Source organism: Caretta caretta, chromosome 7 (genome assembly GCF_965140235.1).
Source record: "Caretta caretta isolate rCarCar2 chromosome 7, rCarCar1.hap1, whole genome shotgun sequence".
Classification (NCBI taxonomy): Eukaryota; Metazoa; Chordata; order Testudines; family Cheloniidae; genus Caretta; species Caretta caretta.
The window spans coordinates 61914796-61936811 of NC_134212.1; the positions used below are offsets into that span (position 1 = coordinate 61914796).

General features: G+C 38.7%; 1 protein-coding gene across 4 annotated transcripts in view; it reads left to right on the top strand.

Annotated features, from left to right (window-relative positions):
• The window catches only part of VCL (vinculin), a 107884-nt gene that overhangs the window by 71612 nt on the left and 14256 nt on the right, over window positions 1–22016 (top strand). For 2 of the 4 annotated variants that reach the window (XM_048858478.2, XM_048858477.2), the window contains exons 7-18: window positions 3421–3511; window positions 5173–5320; window positions 8146–8299; window positions 9217–9392; window positions 10421–10611; window positions 13735–13934; window positions 14585–14713; window positions 15967–16116; window positions 16832–16940; window positions 17976–18278; window positions 18913–19040; window positions 20431–20616. In XM_048858478.2, the coding sequence (XP_048714435.1) occupies window positions 3421–3511; window positions 5173–5320; window positions 8146–8299; window positions 9217–9392; window positions 10421–10611; window positions 13735–13934; window positions 14585–14713; window positions 15967–16116; window positions 16832–16940; window positions 17976–18278; window positions 18913–19040; window positions 20431–20616 (1965 nt within the window). Of the gene's footprint in view, window positions 1–3417; window positions 3512–5172; window positions 5321–8145; window positions 8300–9216; window positions 9393–10420; window positions 10612–13734; window positions 13935–14584; window positions 14714–15966; window positions 16117–16831; window positions 16941–17975; window positions 18279–18912; window positions 19041–20430; window positions 20617–22016 lie in introns of all 4 variants that reach the window. The other 2 variants (XM_048858476.2, XM_075130754.1) reach the window with 1 other exon arrangement.

Consider the following 22016-nt stretch of genomic DNA (forward strand, 5'->3'; position numbering starts at 1 on the left):
TTACGTGGGTAAAAACCCTACTTCTTCAGATGCATGGAGTGAAAATTACAGATGCAGACATAAATATACTGACACACGGAGAGAAGGGAGTTACCTCACAAGTGGAGAACCATCTGTAATTTTCACTCCATTCATCTGAAGAAGTGGGGTTTTTACCCACGTAAGCTTATGCTCAAATAAATCTGTTAATCTTTAAGGTGCTACTGGACTCAGTTTTGTTTCTGTTGCTCTACCTCCTTTATCTGAGGAAAATTTAGACACCATAAATTTAGCTGCATCAGAAGGGAGACAAATCAGTGGAACAGTTTCAGAACTCCAAGAAGATCAAAGTCCAGAAACTGAAACATCTTTTGTTTCTTTTAAAACATCTTTTAATATTTTGGTACTAAAACTGGCTTCCCTGGATACGTTTTTAGTTCCAGGTCCCTGCTTGCCAACCTTTATCAATCAACAGGACTGTAGGTTTCAATGATCTCTGCGCTCCAACCCTCTCCCAAAGTCTGACAGTGGGCCAGGCTCTGTCAATGCTGAAGGGATGAAGCATACAACAAGTACAGTATCAGTGTGTCCAGTTAAGGGGCCTGTTCTGATGGAGTGTGTCCACTAGAAATGAATCCTGACTGGATAGAATGAAAATGTTAAAACAGGCTAAAAGCTGAGAGCAATCTTATGCGTTGCTGTTCAAAAGCAGATACTCTAGTACCATACAACCATGATTTGGATAGGCTACAACTGTGGAGCTATCTGGGCAGTCCATGGGTTGATGTGAAGCTTGGTAACTATGCTTTTAAAGAAGAGATGCTCTTGAATTGATTGAAACAATTTATTGGCTATGTGAATGAGTTTCCTAGCAGAAATCTGAAATATCCAAGCAGAACAGATCTTGACTTACCACCACAAAAAAAAGAAAAAGAAAAAAAAAAAAGGGTGTGTGGGGGGGAGAATGCTGTTCAAATCTGTGCATTATGTCTGTAGCTTTTGGGGAGCCCCAGAAATTGATGAATTTGATACACAGGATGGCAAGACTTAGACAACAGAATGATCAGGAATGGAGCCCCGGTGCTGATGGGAAAGGTGATAGAAGACAACTTGGCTCTCTTAGATCCCAGGTTGAGTACGTAGTGCTGGGAGTTTTCAAAATAAAAAGTGTAAAAGCTAAAAAAAATAAAATAAAGTAAAATCATGTTTCCTTGTGTTTACGAAACAAGAGACTCAGTAATATACAGGAAACCTTCAGTGTCATTTTACTGATTATAAATATACAAAGCAATGTAGAGGACTGCAATTAGCATGATCAGATATAATTCTTGGGCATCATCAGTGCACATTACTGAGGAGGAAGATATGGGTTTCTAAAATTTTTAAGTAGACTTAAAGTGGAAAAAAATCAATGAGGTTTTTTTCAGTCTGTCCTCTTGAAACCTCTTCAATACATAGTATAAATCCAAAGCTTGAAAGTGCAGTGTTCTACTGAATGCTTCAGAGATATGGATGTGAAGGACAAACACAACTTTAAAAATCCTTTCATTTATAAACCCCTTTCTCAGTGGTAAAGCCCTGATTCTACAAAGATTTATGCACAAGCTTAACTTTAAGCACTGAGTGATCCCATCAAGTCTCCACAGGGTCAGAGCATTAATATAGAGACTAGTGACTAATATGTATACCTTTTTAAAGCTTCAGTTAATGCTTTTGTTTTTGGATTATTTATGGAGGGGCAGGTTTGCTCTCCACTATCCATTCAGAGCTAAAACTCCTTTAGTCTGGTATGCAATAACTAAAAGCTGCAACCATCATCACAAGTGTTAAGTTTATCAGCTTAGTTAAATGTTTAATAGCTTTATGCATGGTGCTTATCGTTTTATCACTTGCCTTACATTAAATACAGAATTCACAAATTATAGAGCTCTAAAGTTAATAAAAACCAGTATATCCTGCCCTATGATGGTTTGAAGTCATTTAAAAGCTGCTCCAAGTACAGATCTTTCACTTACCCCTGAAGCTCATCAATCTCTAGTTCTGACAGACTGTAGAGGAAGCAGGTTCTGAGACCTAGGCCTTCTAATGAGCATGTTCTGTCACTGGACTTGGAGAGCTCAAACCTAGCCCCTGACTCCAAGAGCCACCTAGAAGTTGCAATATGGCATGAGGTGACCTTTAAGGAGCTGGGTCCCATACAATATAGGACTGCATAGATTGAAACCAGTCCTTTGAACTATGCTCAGACATGACTCTGTGGCAGGGGCAGCTCATTAACACCATTTAGAATAAACAAATGTAAGTTACTTTTATCACATGCTTATTGAAGAGCTGTTATTCTGGCCCTGTCTCAGGCGGAGGGATAGCTCAGTGGTTTGAGCATTGCCCTGCTAAACCCAGGGTTGTGAGTTCAATCCTTGAGGGGGGCCATTTAGGGAACTGGGGCAAAAATTGGAGATTGGTCCTGCTTTGAGCAGGGGGTTGGACAAGATGACCTCCTGAGGTCCCTTCCAACCCTGATATTCTATGATTCATCTATGACTTCTTATATTTGATTATTCTTGTTTGCTCCTAGTTGGCTAGCAAACTCACAGTGCCCTCTAGTGGAGAGTTAACTGATCAACACTGGCAAGTACACACAGAGAAAGGACTCCATGTTTTCTGCTTTTCTAGGTGAAGGAGTGTTAGTGAGCCAATACCTTTGCTATTGTTAGAAGAGAGCTTCTCTGGAAGAGACTCATTGCCATGGGTAGAGAAGATAAAGTTTTTACTTATTAGAAAGGACCTGAAGCGCATGTATGTCTTAGTCTCCATAGATTTAAAAGTTCTGATTATTCGCTGAATCCTAATAGCTGACAGTAAATCTGTATCTTCTTCCATCCTTGTTATTGTTTCCTCAAAAGTGACACTTAGCTAGTGTCTGACTTTAAAGGGCAGATGAATTCCAAAAATGTAGGTGTTCAACAGATTAGGTAGAAAGGGGCATTAAAATTGTCATTGACCTCTTAACTATAAGACGCCACTTCCAGTAGTATCAAGTCATTTCTGAAAAGACCTATAAACCATAATCTTGTTGCTAAATTTACTATAGTTGCTACAGAGTCTTGGTATACACTTAAAAATCCTGATTTCCAAGATACTGTGTCTGAAAATTGTTGCAGCTTTTTTCCTGCAGGAATTGTAGCACAGGGAAAATAACTGAACAGAAAAAGTAACTAAAAACTTGCATGTAAGAGTTCTTTGCATTTTGAGTGAAATGAAAACGTCTTTTGGTTTTAATTCTCAAGAAAAGACTGTGACCTGCAGCTGTCCAGTACATTTTTGAGCTGTTTTAATAGGAGAATCGACTTGTGTTAAGCTTAATTTTCTATCAGCTTTGATTGCGTTTACTATCTGTGCTTTGGCAAAGAGAATGATTGTGAAAGTTTCTCTTTTGTAAAGGACACTGAAGCTATGAAGAGAGCTTTGGCCTTAATAGATTCCAAGATGAACCAGGCAAAGGGCTGGCTAAGGGATCCCAATGCATCACCAGGTAATAATCAAAATACTCCACCCATGCAGTGTTCAGAATTTACTGTCTAAATGATTGTGGTTTTTTTAGAAAAAATTCTGGTATATTACTAAATTACAGGTGAAGTATTCTGAAAAGAAATGCTTAGATGTTCCTTGAAATATTAATGTTAAGAAAATAATTTATATGCAAAGTGCTTTGGAAAGCTCTGTTGGTTTTTTATTCATGTTGTTCAAATGATATAGTTTAAACCATGTGAAAACGAATCTTCTCTTTTCCATTCTGTAAGAAAATGTGTTCAGTATTTAATGCTGTATTTATCTTCCTTTGCTAGTAAAAAAGTGTAATACATTACAATTAATATGGGAAAACGTGGCTCTGCAGCCCAGAGAATAAAAAAATCCCATAGGCACTTTCATGCTTCATACCTTTAGTTCTATATAGTATTGATCAGGCTGCTATATTTCCATTATTTATTTATTCCCCCCTTTACCGACCCCCCCCCCCCGTCTTCTCAGATATATCTTTTTCACATATAAAACTGCTATTTATGACACCTTATCTATTTCTTTTAAATTCCTGTAAGACTTTCCTGTGGCTAAACATAACCAATTGGCAGGGTTTTTTTTCATTTGTGCATCAAATATCTAAACTAATTTCTTTTTTTTTTTTTAAGGTGTAGGTCAATGTACACCTGAGCGGCAATACTGGAAGTGTTTATTTTTGCTGTGTATGGTGTCACTGTTTTAAACCTCCCTCTCACTCTCTCTCCCTCCCTCTACATAGTCAGTCGTGGCAACTTCAGTTTCCTGTGGTGAAAGGTCATTGAAATGCATCCTACAAAATAACATTTTAATGAATGTGTTTCTAATACAATCCAGTTTTAACTGGGTTGGCAACTTTCCTTTTAAAAGAAATTTTGTATCTTACACTTGGATTTTAATTATTGTATTAACTAGGTGTGTACAGCATTATAGAAAAGCAATAATCAAACTTTAAGAAGCGAGTCAAACAAGTTGTTAGTTTCTAGATTAAAAAAAATAAATCTGTCTTGTAGCACACTAGGTTTAATTGAAGTAACCTCATTAATCCCAGATCTTTTGTCCGTACTGTTTTGTTGCTTGCTTTCATTGAGTCATTCCTAAACTGTAAGCTCTTTGGCACATGAACGTTCTGTGAGTGCTGGAGGTGCCCACAACACCTGGGTGGTTTTTTTAAAAGAAAAAGAATCTAGAACTACCATGCTCTTTGTTGAACACCAAGAAAGCTTTGCTGTAGGCTCCAGCTAAGACTTTGAAAGTTAGTCCCTCTTTCCCTTGCCTCCCACCCAAAAAACCCCACAATTCAAAATCATGTTCTTTTAAAATGTTTTTATATTCCTAAAATTTTCTATAGAAGCTTCATCAGTAGAAATGAAACGATCTTTAGGGATTCATTTCATGCTTAAGTCATGGGACAGGATATACTATTAAAACAACACTATGCTGTTGCAGGAACATTGTCTTAGTAAAAGGTATTGGATTTCTTGTACTCTGTGTGCCTTTGCAGTCATTTCAGTTAATGTACTTTACTCAGTGAATGAAGTATGATTAGTGCAGCAGGTCATGGTGGAATTAGCAGTTTCCTCTTAATAAGCAATGAGTGTCTTTCAGTGTACTTATTGACTGTCTCCTGCATATTAGGGGATCCTGGTGAGCAAGCTATAAGGCAGATCCTTGATGAAGCCGGAAAAGTGGGAGAACTGTGTGCAGGCAAAGAACGCAGAGAGATTCTGGGAACCTGTAAAATGCTAGGCCAGATGACTGATCAAGTGGCTGATTTCCGAGCTAGGTAAACCTTCTATTATTAATAAAAGAGTGTCTCTGAAGTATATAGCTGTTTAGGCTGTGATGTTCATCACTGTGGTACAACAGGTTACATTTGTAGGAGCATACACATTATCTTGTTTGTTTGTCTTGCTATCTCTTCCAGAAGGATAAAACACATGGTGATGTGAATTCATATTTACCAGTGTTCTTGGGACAAAGCAAACAATATAGTTGAATTAGATCATTCAGACTTCACTCAATTGCAAACATGTAGCGATCTGATTTGCCTTGAAAAATCAACAAGCAGAAATGGGGTCTTCAGCTCAGTATAAATAATTCCACAAACTCAGGTGCCTTTTATAAATCAACACATTTCATATGATTCAGAGTACCCTAGTCCTTTGGGTTGCCAGAGGTGATGTACCAGAAGATAGCAGTTGCTCATCACCCTGATAAATAATGTAGAAGTTAGTCTTCACCTACAAGTGCTTTTTGTTTCTGTTTTCCATTTGGCCTTGATGAGCCTGATTCTTTTGCTTGCACCATTCCTCCATCTGTGTTACTTCATTGACTGCAAGAGTTACTCCAGACTTACACAGTGTTTTGGGAGGAGAATCAGGCCCACTGTCCCATGATGAAATACTGGTTCTGGGCTGGAAGAGCAATTTTGTAGCAGACACAGTTCAACATATGGTAGCCTAATGGGATCAATTAGATCATGTTTTATAGGGCACTTTGAACAGGAAAGGCAATGCCAAAGCACTAAGAACTTATTATACTCTCAAAAGCTCAGGGGGCCTTGTGTTCCTTTGTGAAAGTGGAAAGGCAGGAGGGTTACAAAATACCTCGTAATATGAATTTTGTAATTGAATTTTGGTGGCTGAGGACACAAAATTGATGTGCAGTTGAAGACTGTCAGTCAGTTTCCTAACACTGATCTTCCCTCAACAAAACAAACTGTTCCAGTGATCCATTAGGTAGATATGTGGTGGCTTCCTGGCACAATTATTTTTTTCTTTTTTGAAATATTAATGCATCTTGCATATTGCCAGGAGTGGCAACAGAAATTGGTAAGAGGAGAGCATGTAAAAGAAAACTTCATAAATACCATGTTTTTCAAACGTACGTAAACCAAATGGCCTCTTCTGGCATAAGCCTTCTAGTGAAATATGGGTGAGAAGTGAACAAAGCCAGAAATTACTTACAAGTTACTTATTTTGAGCTCTCTTTAAAATAAAGCTATTAAATCCTCCGTATGCCAAACTATAAAACATTCTAATCGTATATGCTCATGCTTGGAATACTTCTTTTATATTTAGCTAAATAAGCACTGGCATACATTAACAGTTGTTATCAGTTCACAGTCCTTGTACATCAAAAAGGTACAAATCTGGAGTATGATCCAACTTCCAGAATATTTATTTAGTTGCTTAATGATTCCATCTGTGCAATTCTTAAACCTGAAGCCATCTCCAAATTATTAGTTGCATTGTCCTCAAAACCAGTTTCAAGGCGTCGATCCATTTCAGCCTTCATGGGAACAGTGGAAGAAGAAGGTTAAAACTTCACTCTTTAAAAGCTTCTAGCAGATTCATAAAGAAATAATGCAGGATTTGCCTTGAAATTTTACCTGTTCTTTGCAGAGCATCAAGGACAAATTCAGTCTCAAGGTTGAGTTTTCTTGCTTTCACAAAGCAACAGTTGGTGCCAGTCTTGTATTGGCTTGAGACGTCTAGGAAGATGATGACACCCACCCCCACCCTCACTCCCACTCCACAGTTAATTTCTGTGCTGGCTAAGTAGTTAAAGGTCCTTGTATCTAATTTCTTAGAGGTTAGGGTTGAAGAAGCATATCTGAAGTTTTGGCCGGACTCAGGAGAGGGGCCCTTAGGCCTACTACTACATGATTATCCACAATCTCCTCATTTGGTGTTTTTTCTCCCCTGTCATCTATGCCTGCTCTATTAAACTAACAATGTATTCTTTTATAAGAAGAGGAAAAATCTCTTTATGAACTCTAGTACTTCAGACACTTAGAACCTGAGATTCCTACAACCACATCTAAAAACCTGTAAGATTCTTGGGCTTTTGCTTTAAAGAATGTTCCTCTTCAGTTGTACTTTATTTCTAAATGTTTGAACAGCCACCTGTGGTGGTTTCAGTTCTTCTCCTGCAGAGCCCTGCTGATTTCCTATATGTATTTCAATAACCTTCCCTTGGGTTCAAATTTAGTAAGATGTCCTACCAAGAGCCTATGTGTTTTTCAGTATTCTATCTTTTGAACTGGTGTAAATATGGGAACCAAAGCAGAGTGTACCTTTAAATTGCAGTACATAACTCATTTAATCCAGCCCTCCTTGCTGTATGCAGCATAAGATGTGGAAAAGCATTATTCACCCTAAGTGCCATGGTTTAAACTGTCCTAGGAGTGTTGAGAAGCCTCTGAGGAATGAACAGAGGAAGTGGACACAGGGCCCTGCCACGGGTAATTCAGTTGCACTCTGCCCCCATAACGCTCTTTTCTCTTCTCGTCGTCATACTAGGAAACCTTCAAAAAATTCAGTTCTTGTGCTGATGTTGCATGTAAAACTCTAGTAAGAGACAGGCACCATTTGTGTTTCCTTTTTAAGAGGCACCTGTCCTAGCCAGTGTTCAGATGAGCTGTTGCCTTCTTGTTCCCGCTCCCCTGTGTACGTTTTAAACATGTTTCCTGAACACCTTTGCAATATCATGATTGTGGTAAGAATTGATGAAAACTTCGAAACCACTGTTAGTGCCTCTTGTAATTAAAATAAAAAAAACTTTTTGTATGATATTCCTATGATGATCTTTGTGTTTTTTGAGTAGAGGACAAGGTGCTACACCAATGGCCATTCAGAAAGCACAGCAGGTGTCTCAAGGTCTGGATTTGCTTACAGCGAAAGTGGAAAATGCAGCCCGCAAACTGGAGGCCATGACCAACTCTAAGCAGGCGATTGCTAAAAAAATTGATGCTGCTCAGGTATATAGTAATTTTATGAATTCAAAAAATCTCTCACACTGTGCCTTTAAGTCACTGTGCTGAACTATTGCAGGTATCCCCAAACATGGTGATTACTTTACATGAGGTATATATTGGGGACATTTTCTTGAGCATACATAAGTCTCCTCTTTCTGATTTCACTATCTAGTGGGAGCCCAGAAGAGTTCTCTCACAGTCTCTCTCTCTCTCTCAAAATAGAAATTCTTTTAACACAGATGTAAACTGATACATTTCTGAAAATAGAGCGGGAGGTACAGTCTAATTTTGGCCATATCATTTTTGTTAAAGAATTATGGAGCCAATACTATGAAAGTTTCACAATGTTGAACTCCCTTGGGCTCTCTGTGGGAAGTACAAATGCAGATTGAGTGCTGCTATGTTTTATGCAAATGGTAAAACAGTACATTGCTTGACCAAGAGGGTAGTTTATTCAGCTCTATAATGGAGGAAGGATATGTAGCATCTTCTTCATAACAAGAAAACTTCATCTTCAGTTGTTAGGTCATGCACTCCATTAATTAAGTGTTAAAAAAAGAACTATTATCCAACATCCTATTGTACAACATTTTTAGAAAGATTCCTAAAAAGAACTCTACATTGTCAAATAAATAAATTTGGACTTGTGGGAAACCTAGGTATAAAATAATTGTGAATACTTAAACAGCATCTAGTTAAAGTGAACTTGTGAAAACAGTATATGTAAGTGGGACTTGACAATGGTAGCTAAGATGTACATAACTTAGTATGGCTTGCCTCATATAACAAAACACCTAGTAGACATTAAAATATCAGCGTATGTTATCAATATGAGAATCTTCTGTGAAATGCCCGTGTTCAAAAGATTTTATATAAGTAGGTGACTTAATCTTTATTTGTACCTATTCCTTTATATGAAGAACTGGCTCGCAGACCCTAATGGGGGAAGTGAAGGGGAAGAACAAATTCGGGGAATTATGGCCGAAGCCAGGAAAATTGCAGAACTGTGTGAGGACCCCAAAGACAGAGATGACATTCTGCGTTCCCTGGGAGAAATCTCTGCTCTGACAGCTAAACTGTCAGATCTACGAAGACAGTATGTATCTATACTGCACACATTGTGGTATCCGAGCATCTTGCAGTTGCAGTCTGAGTGCATGAATTCGATGGATCAGGAAATTCAAAGTAGTTACACAGAGAAATTTGCATCCTGAAAGTGTAATTAGCTGTTCTGTTGAGAATGAATGTCTCATACTGTGGGTTTTCCTCCTGCATGGAGCAAAACATTTTCATGGGACAGAGAATATCATAGTCTTCACACTTCAGATTCACAAGTAGCTTGTAGCAAGGGATTCCTTCCTGTCCTATATCTCTACTACAGAAGATCAGATGGCATGAGGTCCCCCTATAAGAAGATATCTATCTCTGCTATAAAAATTCTCCACAGGCAAGGTCTAGCTAGAAACTGGCCTCTTTGCACCACCGGAGCAGTAGAAAGGAGCTGCAGAATAACACAGAATTTTGCCCACAGTCTGTAATACTAACTAAGATGCACTTATGCATTTACTGATGCAGTTGCCTTCCCAAATGATAACTCTGGTCCTTTAAGAAAGTTACTAAACTATCAGATGGTCTTTCAAGCACTTGGATCATTAATCGTTATGCCTATGTTCTAAATCAGATAAAGCTTAGAAAAGCATAGTATTAAAATGGTCCCACAAGGATCTGTGAGCTTTAGTTCAGTACTTAGCTAAAGAAAGTGTTTCAATATCAGATCTGAAAAGAAGGTGCAGGGTGGAAGAGGAAGGTTACACTTATGTGGGTGTCAACAGTGGTCTTTAATATTAAATCTGTCACTTTTTCCATTTGTAGTTAGTGCTTTTAACATAAGATTTTCTTCAGATTTTGCTACCCTACAGTCTGTACATTGGTGTCTTTCTAACCCCGTAAATAAAGTCCTGTATAAGTCATTATTCTTAATTTCTGTTTTTGTACATAATGAACATAGTTATAGTGAACTGATTCACGAGAGTATTACAGTTAAATCTGTTTTCAGAAATATATAATGTCTTGTATTGATTTCAGTTGAGCGTGTGACTTCAACTATCTTTTTTGGATTTTCAGTGGGAAAGGAGACTCTCCAGAGGCCCGGGTACTGGCTAAGCAAGTAGCTACATCACTGCAGAATTTACAGTCTAAAACGAACAGGGCAGTAGCAAACACCAGGCCAGTTAAGGCAGCTGTTCATTTGGAGGGCAAGATTGAGCAAGCTCAAAGGTGGATTGACAATCCGACAGTTGATGACCGTGGAGTAGGTGAGCTGTTTGCTGAATAACTGTTTGGCTTCATAATAAATCAGAAAAATAAAACTGCATCTCCTGAGATTTTGTTTAGCACATCTGAGACGTTTGGTTTATGTAGAGGTGCATAGTTTATAGCCTGTGGCTCATAGCAGCATTCTGTGCTGCTTCTGCTGGTGAAGTGTGGTGATGGATCCTCCACTTATGAATTTAAGCAGAGGAAAATGAGCATCATATTGAAGATGGGAGAACTTGCAATGTAGAAAGGGCACAAAGGCTAAGAAAACTTTGAGGACCTTTCCAAGGTGATCATCAGATCAGCTGGATTTGTGAATTTAACATGCGTTCACTATCCTAAATAAAAATTGGTATAAAATCACTGTGTTCACAAAAAACTTGATAAGTCAACAAGTGGTACCATACATGCCTTTGAAGTTATTTTCTAATATCCATACATGTAAGTAGGAACAAAACAAAATGCAGTATTTTTTACACTGCTTTGTATTGTTTGTAATTCAAGTACAATGCCTAAAATACACATTTGTATATCGGCTGGCAAATTAGGAAATTAACTCCCATGTAAATAGAAAGTAGATGTTACATTCTGTAAGGGTTTTTCGTAAAGATATGGCTTCACCTCATACAGTTTCTACACAATCTTATGGAACAGCAATATTGTTTTGTTACCAGCAAGCAATGGAAAACGTGATCAAATAGTCATGGTATGTCACTTGCAGGCATATAGTAACGATGCAGGAGTTGCTTTATTGTTAATAATTGGAAGTGGTGGGAAAATTAATTAAATCTTTTTTACGAAGACAAATGCTGCATCCCCACCCCCTCACATTTGTGGTGTTTTTCTTGTTTTCTGACCAGCTTTCTAGCTGGCAGAGTGGCTTTTATCCAAAAAATAGTTTCAATAAAGGTTTTTTTGAAATCTTCATTTTACAATCTCATTCATCATAATAGCGAGGTGCAGACAGCAGAGCTGTGAAAGCTACGAGGAATCCCAACCTGACCCAGCTGTAGTGCAGTTGTAGACCTTCTGTGCCTGCCCTCACCTTTCGGTGCGGTCAGGATTACGTCTGTTGATGTGTGAACAACCTGATTTTTAGATCACTGGTAGGGTTTGCAAGGCTGGCAGTTAAAGAGACCTTTTTATTTTTGAACTTTGCCAATTTTCTCTAGAAGTTGACAATAAACGTGGAACTGTACCATGCAATTTTAGCCATTTTCTGATGCAGGAACTGTACAACAAAGTGTGATAAGACTCCCCAGGCCTTTTTGAAGCTGTGAAAGTGTGTCCCAGGAGGTCTGGTTGCCTTGGTGGGAACTTCTCCAATTTCAAACTGCCCCAGAATCCACTGCATCCTACATCAGCATTCAGCTCCTGGAAGCATGAAATGTAAACAGATACGATTGTTCACTCTTTCCCCTTCAAAAGAAAAATAAGCAAAAGTTTAGATGCAAAAAAGATTTATAATTGCATAGTTACATTTGAGATTTTACATGCAAATTATGTAATTTCCATAGGAATTGGAACTCTCCTGCATTGGAAATATGTTAAGGCTTTAGTCAATAGGTACAATAATATATAATGCCAAAAATGTGTGAAGAGCCAGAATAAGTAGTTGTGGGAGCCTTAACTTTGGAATTTAAGTGTTTAAAAATTTGTTGTAATGTTGCATTAATGTGTGTTGTTTTTGACTTTTATTTTATTATGGCTGTTGGTAAGATTCCTGTATGAAGGATTCATTGGGAACACAGTGCTCTGTTAGATCTCTACAGTATTATTGAAAGAATTTGGCCTGGTAAATTTAGTCTTATGAAAATATTTCTGAGCTGTTCTCTGAACAGGGAGTTTGACCATGTCACAAATAACTTTGCATGTTTACACTTCTCCCAGTGTAAAGTCTGGCCCTATAGGATGGATTGATTGAAGTTCTGAACCATAAAACATACGTTGTTCGAAAATGGTGTGGGTCATTTTGCTGGCATCTCCTGCTGTTTGCTTTGTAAACAGCTTCATTATAATCTGCCTCTACTGAGCGATAAATGGATTAAAATCTTTAATTCTCACTGCCAGATTAAAAATTGGGCAGGATAGGGTGAAATATACCAAATGAATGTCTTCATCACCTGCTCCTTGCTTACTCCAAAACAACAACTTGAATAGATATTACTGGATTCCAACAAGACTCTACTTGGCTAAACTAAGAGATGTCACAAAATGTTGCATCTTGTATATTCTGGGGCTGTGACACAATTATTCTCATCTCTCTGTAACCAAATCTGTAAACTTATCTCCTGAGCTCTAAACTTCTCTGTTGCAGAGTCAGCCAAATTTGTGTGTGTTAGATTTAAGTGAAGACAGCCATACTCCATGTATCTTTAAGACTTAAATGTAATAACTCCCATTTAATAGAACTCTGCTGTGCTATTAGAAAAACAAAGAGCACCAGTCTCTAAACAAATGAACACCACAGATTGTCAAGACTAAATATGGAGATAATTTGCAAGAAAAAAATGGTTGTCATCCCTCTCTCCCCGCCTCCACCCTAACCCTTGGAAACTTAAGTCTCACATCGCAGCTGATAAATCTCTCCTATGTATGAAGTCTGAAGAAAAAGAGGATATGATGCACATCACTACTCTGTTTTCTACCCCTTTTATTTTTTGTCTCTTCCTCCTTGTTGCCTTTGCTTGGTTTAGTTATTGCACCTAGACTTCTTTCCCTAAAATAATTTTGGGGGGATGGAGGCCAATTTACAGTAATCAGAATCGGTGAGTATTGTTAAGGTGGTATCAAGTTCATGGTGATTAGATCAGTGGGAACACAATTAACTAATAATCTGTTCTTGCCAACCCACTCTAGTTAAGGATGGTGAGGCTCGGGCCAAGCATCAGCATATTGCACAAAAGGAGAGTTTGAAGAGACTTTAACTCTCCATTGGGTTTGAAATGCGGTTGAGTGCAAATCTCGTTCTTCAAATACAGCTGAATAATCAGAAGGTTAAGTTTTGAACCAAAAAATAAAATTAGTCCTTAATTGCTACTCACTTGACAATACAACTGAGTTACTCCCTCTACCTCTGGGGTCTGTGAATTACTGAAGTACTGTACTTCTTTCTATTGTAGGCCAGGCTGCAATCCGGGGACTGGTCGCTGAAGGTCGTCGTTTAGCCAATGTCATGATAGGACCTTATCGTCAAGACCTCCTTGCCAAATGTGATCGCGTAGAACAGCTGGCTGCCCAGCTAGCTGATCTGGCAGCAAGAGGAGAAGGAGAGTCACCTCAGGCTAGGGCGATTGCCACTCAGCTCCAGGATTCTTTGAAGGTAAAACTTCATTATAGGTAGAATGGTCACCATTTTGTAGCAGTTTAAGAGCTGAGGAAGCCTCTGCTCATGCTGGTGGGGTGGGTACATAAATACTAAATTCAGTATGAAGTAGCATAGGAAAACTTACAGTGAATACTTGACTGTGGAAGCAGCTTTCACTGGAAGTATAGAGAGCTCCATGCTTCAGTGAGACTTAAAGCACTTGGTTTCATACTTTAGGGACCAAATCTTGGTGTGCTGTAGGAAAGACAGACTAATTTAAAGAGTCTATTCCATCTGCAGTTCCTGATGAGCAGCAGGATGGGTTTTGTACATGGAAAGAGATGCTCAGAAAACTGGCCAAGTATTTAAAGTTTTCTTTTTCACTTACCAAAGATACCACATCAGCAGCAACTTATCTGAGGACCATCTAGGGTCTCACACTATACTGTTCATTCCCTCAATGGTAATTTGGTCTATAATCATTAGTAGCCAAAGGGTTAACATTACAGATAGCTTTAAGAAGCAGTATTTAAAAATACTTGGTAAAGGATATTTCTGTTGGTTGCCATTTTGTGTGGTCCCATGAAGTTTGTTTTTGCAAGAATGCTGTTTCTGGGATTTGAAGGTCCTACAAAATCTTATGATTTTCATGCTATGTTTTTCAGGATCTGAAAACAAGGATGCAAGAAGCTATGACCCAGGAGGTTTCTGATATTTTTAGTGACACTACAACCCCAATTAAACTATTGGCAGTGGCAGCCACTGCACCTCCTGATGCACCCAATAGGGATGAGGTAAGTGTGGTAGGAACAACCAATATTTTCTTACATTCAGCTTCTAATACTTAACTACACAGTTTTACAAGACAATATTTTTGCCCTTAGTCTTCTGATCCATAATTGCTAATAAAGAATGGATGAGCAGTAGTCTGAACTACTGAGAGTTGAAGGTTATGTCATGATTCACTAGAAAAGTTAGTCCCTAAACATTCAGTAAATCTTAGGATCTTACCAAGGATCTTCTGTCATGATGCTGTTGACATTCTTAAGCTACTTGTATGACAGATGGGTACTTAAACTAGTTAATCCTTTTTATATCTTCATATGTAATAGATGCTGATCATGTTCATCTAAGGACACATCAATCAATGTGTTAGACCTAATTTTTTTCACTGTGAAACTTGCTTTCTGTGCTTCTGATCACTGGCTTTATGCAAAATGTACTAAGTGCTGTACTTGGAAGTTGTATTTGGCCAGCTGGTTGGCACAGGGCCAGAACGATTCCAGATGCCTGAGAATTTGGCTTTGCAGGATAGATTTGTTTAAAAAATTTTTTTTAAAGACTAGAGCACATATTCAGAAAATAAGTGTATAAAACAAAGTGTGTGTGTGTGGAGAGACAGACATTTTTCTATTTAGAATGTTTTAGTTTCTAGAATAAATATCCACTTTATTATAACCTTCCATGGAAAATTCTTTTCTGTTTTATTTCTTACTTTTTAAATTTAGATAATTAAAGCCTTTTAGGAAAAATCTGTGAAACTTAATGAATTTAGAAATAATTATATCAAGCATGACAGTCATAACCTTTGGCATGTGCTGCATTCTTCCCATCAACGAAACCTAGCTTTTGGTAGGCAAATTAATTCCTAGGGAGCTATGGGTTCAAAGCTGCTGTGACAAAATGCCTTTTATTATGCAGTGTGAGGAATTCCTGACTCGTTCTACTACAGAATAATGTAAGACATACCATTCATCAGTGGAAGTGTGATAACACACCTTGGCAACAAGCTGTACAGGATGGATTAGCAGTTTAAAATGTCTGTTAATTTGATTAGAAAAACTTGGAAATAACATAAGAATTAAAACATTGTCCCAAGCACCTGACTAGCAAATAGGAAATCTTGGGTTCAAATTCCCCCAGTGTCTGAAGTAAATCTATTAGTAGGTCAGACAGCATGGTGCAGAGTGTGGTATTACACTGTGAATAGAAAAGAGAGCATCTCTTTGAGAAGGTAATAATGCACTTTTCCCCCACTCTCTTACAGGTGTTTGATGAAAGGGCAGCAAACTTTGAAAACCATGCTGTTAGACTTGGAGCAACAGCAGAAAAAGCAGCTGCTGTTGGAACTGCTAATAAAACCACAGTGGAAGGCATTCAAGCAGCTGTGAAATCAGCAAGAGAACTCACGCCGCAGGTCTCTTTACTCATCTCATAATTATAATAAATTAGTTGGCATTGTTAATCTCCAAAGGAATTTTCTGTATGATCCCAGTCACTAAAGCATGATGTGGGTGATCTTACCGTTAGCATTTGTGTTAAGATGTAACTAACATGAAGAACCCTGTGTGTATTTGTGTTGTGATGTCCACTTCAAGGTGGAACTATAAAATGAGGATGTGTTTAGCTATTACACACAACAAGGCTGAATAGATGATGGAGACGGTCTCATGCTCTCCAACTTTTGGGCAGTAATTTCGATGAATTTTCCTCCTAACAAAAATGATTTTTAACAAAACATATGAGTAGAAAATAATGAATTTTTCTTTTAAAATGATTTTCTAACTTCATGTAAAAGCATAATTTTGTACAGTCATATAGGTCTATGTTTGATATATACTGCTCGTTTGCTTTAGCTCCTTTGAGCAAAATTTTATCATGAAAGTGGAGCTTTTTGTGTGACACGTGAATTGCAATTTGAGATACCTGGTGTCTAAGGGCAATTTTAAATCCTTTTCACACAGTGGAATTCTTTGTGCAGCTGAAGGCTTTTCATAGTGGAACTAAAATTGACATATGAATATTAAAAGTAAAACTAGAAAACTAGTTGTATTAAAATAGTGTAGTTTCATGACAATGTATAGTATCCCTGTGTACCAATATTTTTGTATTAAATATTTTACATTTGGCAGGTAATATCAGCTGCTCGTATCCTCTTAAGAAACCCTGGAAATCAAGCTGCTTATGAACATTTTGAGACCATGAAAAACCAATGGATTGATAATGTAGAAAAAATGACAGGTAAAGAATTCTTGCTGAAAGCTTTGTTACTCATTGCTCATTATGGGTATTTTTTCTCCTGTTAAGGTGGATGAAATGTGCACAATATAATGGCTGCACAACTTTTTGTGTCTGAAAGAAATAGCAGGCCTACAGTTTGACCCAGGAAAACACCTATGTTGCATAGTACTAACAATACTGGTTTCCTCCTTTTATATAGGTGCTAAATTAAACCCACCCATTATTCTCTAGTTTAGGGGTCCTCAAACTTTATTGCACTGCGACCCCCTTCTGACAACAAAAATTACTACAGGACCCCAGGAAGGGGGACCGAAGCCTGAGCCCGCCCCACCCAAGCCCCTCCACCCCAGGGGGAGCCACTGCCCCAGGCTGGAGGGCCAAAGGGCTTGGGCTTTGGCCCTGGGCCCCAGCAAGTCTAAGCCAGCCCTGGCGACCCCATTAAAATGGAGTTACGACACACTTTAGGCTCCCGACCCACAGTTTGAGAACTGCTGCTCTAGTTCAGACTTGCAAAGGCCTTTCTAATGCACTTTCAGCATGGTATTTCTACACTGGGATATCTTGTCAATCAAAACAAATTTCTTCTAAAAGTCATCCTTTCTGATGTGACTTGTCTTGCTGCCACAGAGCAGCAGATTACTGTTGAGCTCTGTTCCACTGTGCATGTTGCTGCTGGCATGCTGTGGATGAGGGCAGGCATGAGTGGATTGTGGATTGTATGCTGTTCATGCAATAACATTTCTAGATAATGGTATTTCTTTTTCCTTCTTTCAAGGTGACATATGACAATGGTTGGGAAAATTTGTTTTAAGTTGTTACAACGAACAAATGATGAAGATAATGCTGTATCTTTGTGCTACTGTATGTAACTTTCTCTGGCACACTTTTCTCTAACAATCTAAACTCTGTATCTAAGGAGCCAAACATCCAGGAGAGTAAATACTTCCAAATGTGAACAACCTCCAGAGCCCTAAATACCCATTTCCCTTTCCATACATGGAAGTGGAATGTTAACATGTTCAATTTTTATCCTAGGGTTGGTAGATGAAGCAATTGATACCAAGTCTCTCTTGGACGCATCAGAAGAAGCTATTAAGAAAGACCTAGATAAATGTAAAGTTGCAATGGCCAATATCCAACCTCAGATGCTTGTAGCTGGTGCCACCAGCATTGCTCGGCGAGCAAACCGAATCTTGTTGGTGGCAAAGAAGGAAGTTGAAAATTCAGAGGATCCCAAATTCCGTGAAGCTGTTAAGGCAGCCTCTGACGACCTAAGCAAAACTATATCACCAATGGTAATGGATGCTAAAGCTGTGGCAGGAAACATTTCTGATCCTGGTAAGCATAAAGCAAAGAGCTTCTCTCAAACATTTTTTCCCCTTTTTGATGCTTGAAGCTTTTGCACGTTTGAAACAATTAGTTTTTCTCCTTGTCCATATATCATGACCTCAAAAACCCCAGTATCATGCAATCAAGATGCACACTACTTAATGCTTTTATTAAGTTCAGTGGGAAAACCTCCAGTGAGTTAAAGGGAACAGGATCAGCCTGTAGTTTACTACTTTTGTTACCACCTATGAAGAGACTTGTATCTTGTGATCTTTGTCCCAGGTGAGTATCTGAAATGTGCTGGCAAGAGGACATCTGTATTTTTTCTGTAAAATGGCAAGATGTTGTGTATTTGTGCCTGAGTCTACTTTGGCTATTCATAGTGGATTCTTACTCTAGTCATAGCACTAGTTTAAACCCGCTGGCTATTCTACAGTTAACATTCCAAAAATTAAAACTCACTGTACAACATTCTGTCTGTTGTTTAAATACCATTATATTTTGCAACTAAGTGTTGAAAGTACCTAAATTTGAACCAGGTATTGTGCAAACTGCAAATACTCCTGAGAGTAGTGCTTTTTCCCCCTCTAAGCATGCAAGGTGACAAGGGCATATTACATTAAGCATTGGATTTTCTGTTCAGGTTTGCAGAAGAGCTTCCTGGATTCTGGATATAGGATTCTGGGAGCTGTGGCAAAAGTCAGAGAAGCCTTCCAGCCTCAAGAACCTGATTTCCCTCCTCCTCCCCCCCCTGACATTGAGCAGCTTCATGTAAGTACAATTCAGTTTCTCAGTAATGGTACATTTGAGTTGTACTGGTACTGATTGGCTTTAAGATTAAACTCGATAAGTTTATGGAGGAGATGGTATGATGGGATAACATGGTTTTGGTAATTAAATGTTCATGGTAAATAGGCCCAATGGCCTGTGATGGGATATTAGATGGGGTGGGATCCGAGTTACCCGGGACAGAATTTTCTGTAGTATCTGGCTGATGAATCTTGCCCATATGCTCAGGGTTTAGCTGATCGCCATATTTGGGGTCGGGAAGGAATTTTCCTCCAGGGCAGATTGGAAGAGGAGGCCCTGGAGGTTTTTCGCCTTCCTCTGTAGCATGGGGCACGGGTCACTTGCTGGAGGATTCTCTGCTCCTTGAAGTCTTTAAACTACGATTTGAGGACTTCAATAGCACAGATATAGGTGTGAGGTTTTTTGCAGAAGTGGTGCGTGAAATTCTGTGGCCTGCGTTGTGCAGGAGGTCAGACAAGATGATCATAATGGTCCCTTCTGACCTAAATATCTATGAATCTATGATTGCATCCAGTGACAATAAAGCTTTTATCGGAGACACTTCAGTTCAGGTAGAGTCGTGTTGGGATGTACCGGACTTGTTTTCATTTTAAATAGTTTTGGTGGTCCTTTTTTAGAAGCTAGCATAATTACTTAATTACTTAACTTAAGATTGAAGCACTTCATTAAAGAGCCTGATACAAAGACCAATGGAATACTTTCATTAACTTCAGTGGACTTTGCATGAAGTGCAAACATCACGGAACTCTTCTTGAAGCAGGTAGAGGGAGAGAGGCAACCTTTGAGACAGCTAGACTCCAGTCCATTGTTTGCTTTATAGATCCACGTTTCTTAAGTGACAGGACTTTCAAACAGGAAATACAGAAGTTAACTGCATCTTCTAAAGAGACTGTCTTTCAGCGCAATGGTTGTAATTTTTGTCTTAGCAAATAAAATGATTAACAATATCACCTCACTCTTATATGCTTTGTCTCATGTAGTGAGGAGTGGGGAAGCCTCAAATTCTACCCACTAGTTCATACTAGTTATGATCTCCCATACTTTCGCCTGTGATATGGGTTAGTTTAATGTAGAGGAGAAGTATTGATTTTGACCAAATGGAAAACATTTGTTTTATTCTTTAAATAAAAATGTTAGTTGTATTTGGCTGGTCAGCACCACAAACTTAGTGGGCCAGCCTTCAGTGTGCAAAGTCGTAAACTACTGTGAACGTACTTTTCTTGTGATGGAGAGTCCTTTAAATGTGAGACAGCATGAGCTCCTCATTGTCCTACAGATGCCTAACAACCTGGTACCATGTTTTGTGCCAGTATATTTTCAAGTGTACTGAATATATTCCTTTCTTGCTCAGCTGACTGATGAACTTGCACCTCCAAAACCACCCCTTCCAGAGGGTGAAGTTCCACCACCCAGACCACCTCCTCCCGAAGAGAAAGATGAAGAGTTCCCAGAGCAGAAAGCGGGAGAGGTGATTAATCAGCCCATGATGATGGCTGCTAGGCAGCTACATGATGAAGCCCGAAAATGGTCTAGCAAGGTAAGTGAAGTGTATAAAAGGGCTTGTTTCTATTGACTCTAACAACTAACGTAAGAAAGGTGTTTATCTCTGGAAATTAGAAATAACAGTCAAAGATCTAGGACTGAAAGAAATCAGAGTCATTGTCCAGGACCAATCATGAGCTTGACAGTCCAAAGTCAGCTGTTGCCATTCCTTTCATTTCCTGGGATAAAACAAAACATTATAGTTGGGACTCTGTGTATACCATGATTAAACAGCTGGATATTTGTCACAGCATTATGCTGAAGATTACAGGCTTTCATTTTTCCAACCTTTATGGCTGTGAAAAAATTGTATACTTCTCAGACTAGGAGTCAATGCAATGATGAGTGTAAATCCCTAAAAAATGGCTCTGTGAGACATGATGTGCTCCATATGCCTCCATGGGGTGTTAATTTTGAAAACTAATGATGCAGATTTCAGTGGCAGTATTGTTAAATGCTAGTGAACTAGTTTACACTCCAAATTAATGTGCTTATCCCACAAACCCAGATGGCCTTCCATAGCTTCTCAGATACTGAAACCACCTCCTATTTTCCCCTACAGCTGCAAAACCACCTGCTTTCTCCTGACCCCCTTTTATAATGGAATTTATACATTTGTACTGCTAAGCCCCGCTCTACACCTAAAACTTAGGTCGACCTAACTACATTGCTCAGGGCTGTGAAAAATTTTGCACCCTGCGTGATGTAGTTAGGTCAACCTAACTCCCGCTGTACATACAGCTAGTTCGATGGAAGAATTCTTCCATTGGCCTACCTACTTCCTCTTGAGAGGATAGATTTACTACAGCAATTGGAATAAACACACTGAAGCAACAGAAGGGAAGTGTCTACATTACAGCGGTGTAGCTGCAGCTGCACTTCTGTAGACATACCCTAAGTTCTGGAGTGCGCTGAAAATGTAAATGTTAGGGGCAGAATAAAATATGTGGAATTTAATATCACATGAAACAAAGGGTACAATTATAATTAGTTTTTTTTTTAAATTAAATATGAAAATGCAGTTGGAAGATGCCACAGAATCTCCTCACTGCTATAATGTGGCTGCAGAATGCAAGAGTATTGCCACAGAATTAGGCCAAGCTTGTTGTGAAGTAGACCGGCTCTTGATTATAGCATCCCTGAATTAGTGAAGCCACTCTGTTTGAATGTTTATACCCATCCACTGGATATCTATTCTTGAATCATTGCCTCTGGAGAAATTAGAAGCTTTTTACCTTCAAAACATCGAATAGCAGAACAGCTGTCTCAAGGTCATTCTTATGTGGAGAGCTACTATACTGCACCTTACGTTCTGTGTAAGTATGGATTTGCCTTCCATGCTCACTTTGTGTTTGTGGTCATCAAAGCTGGTTAGTGTGTCACAGAAGCATGGAT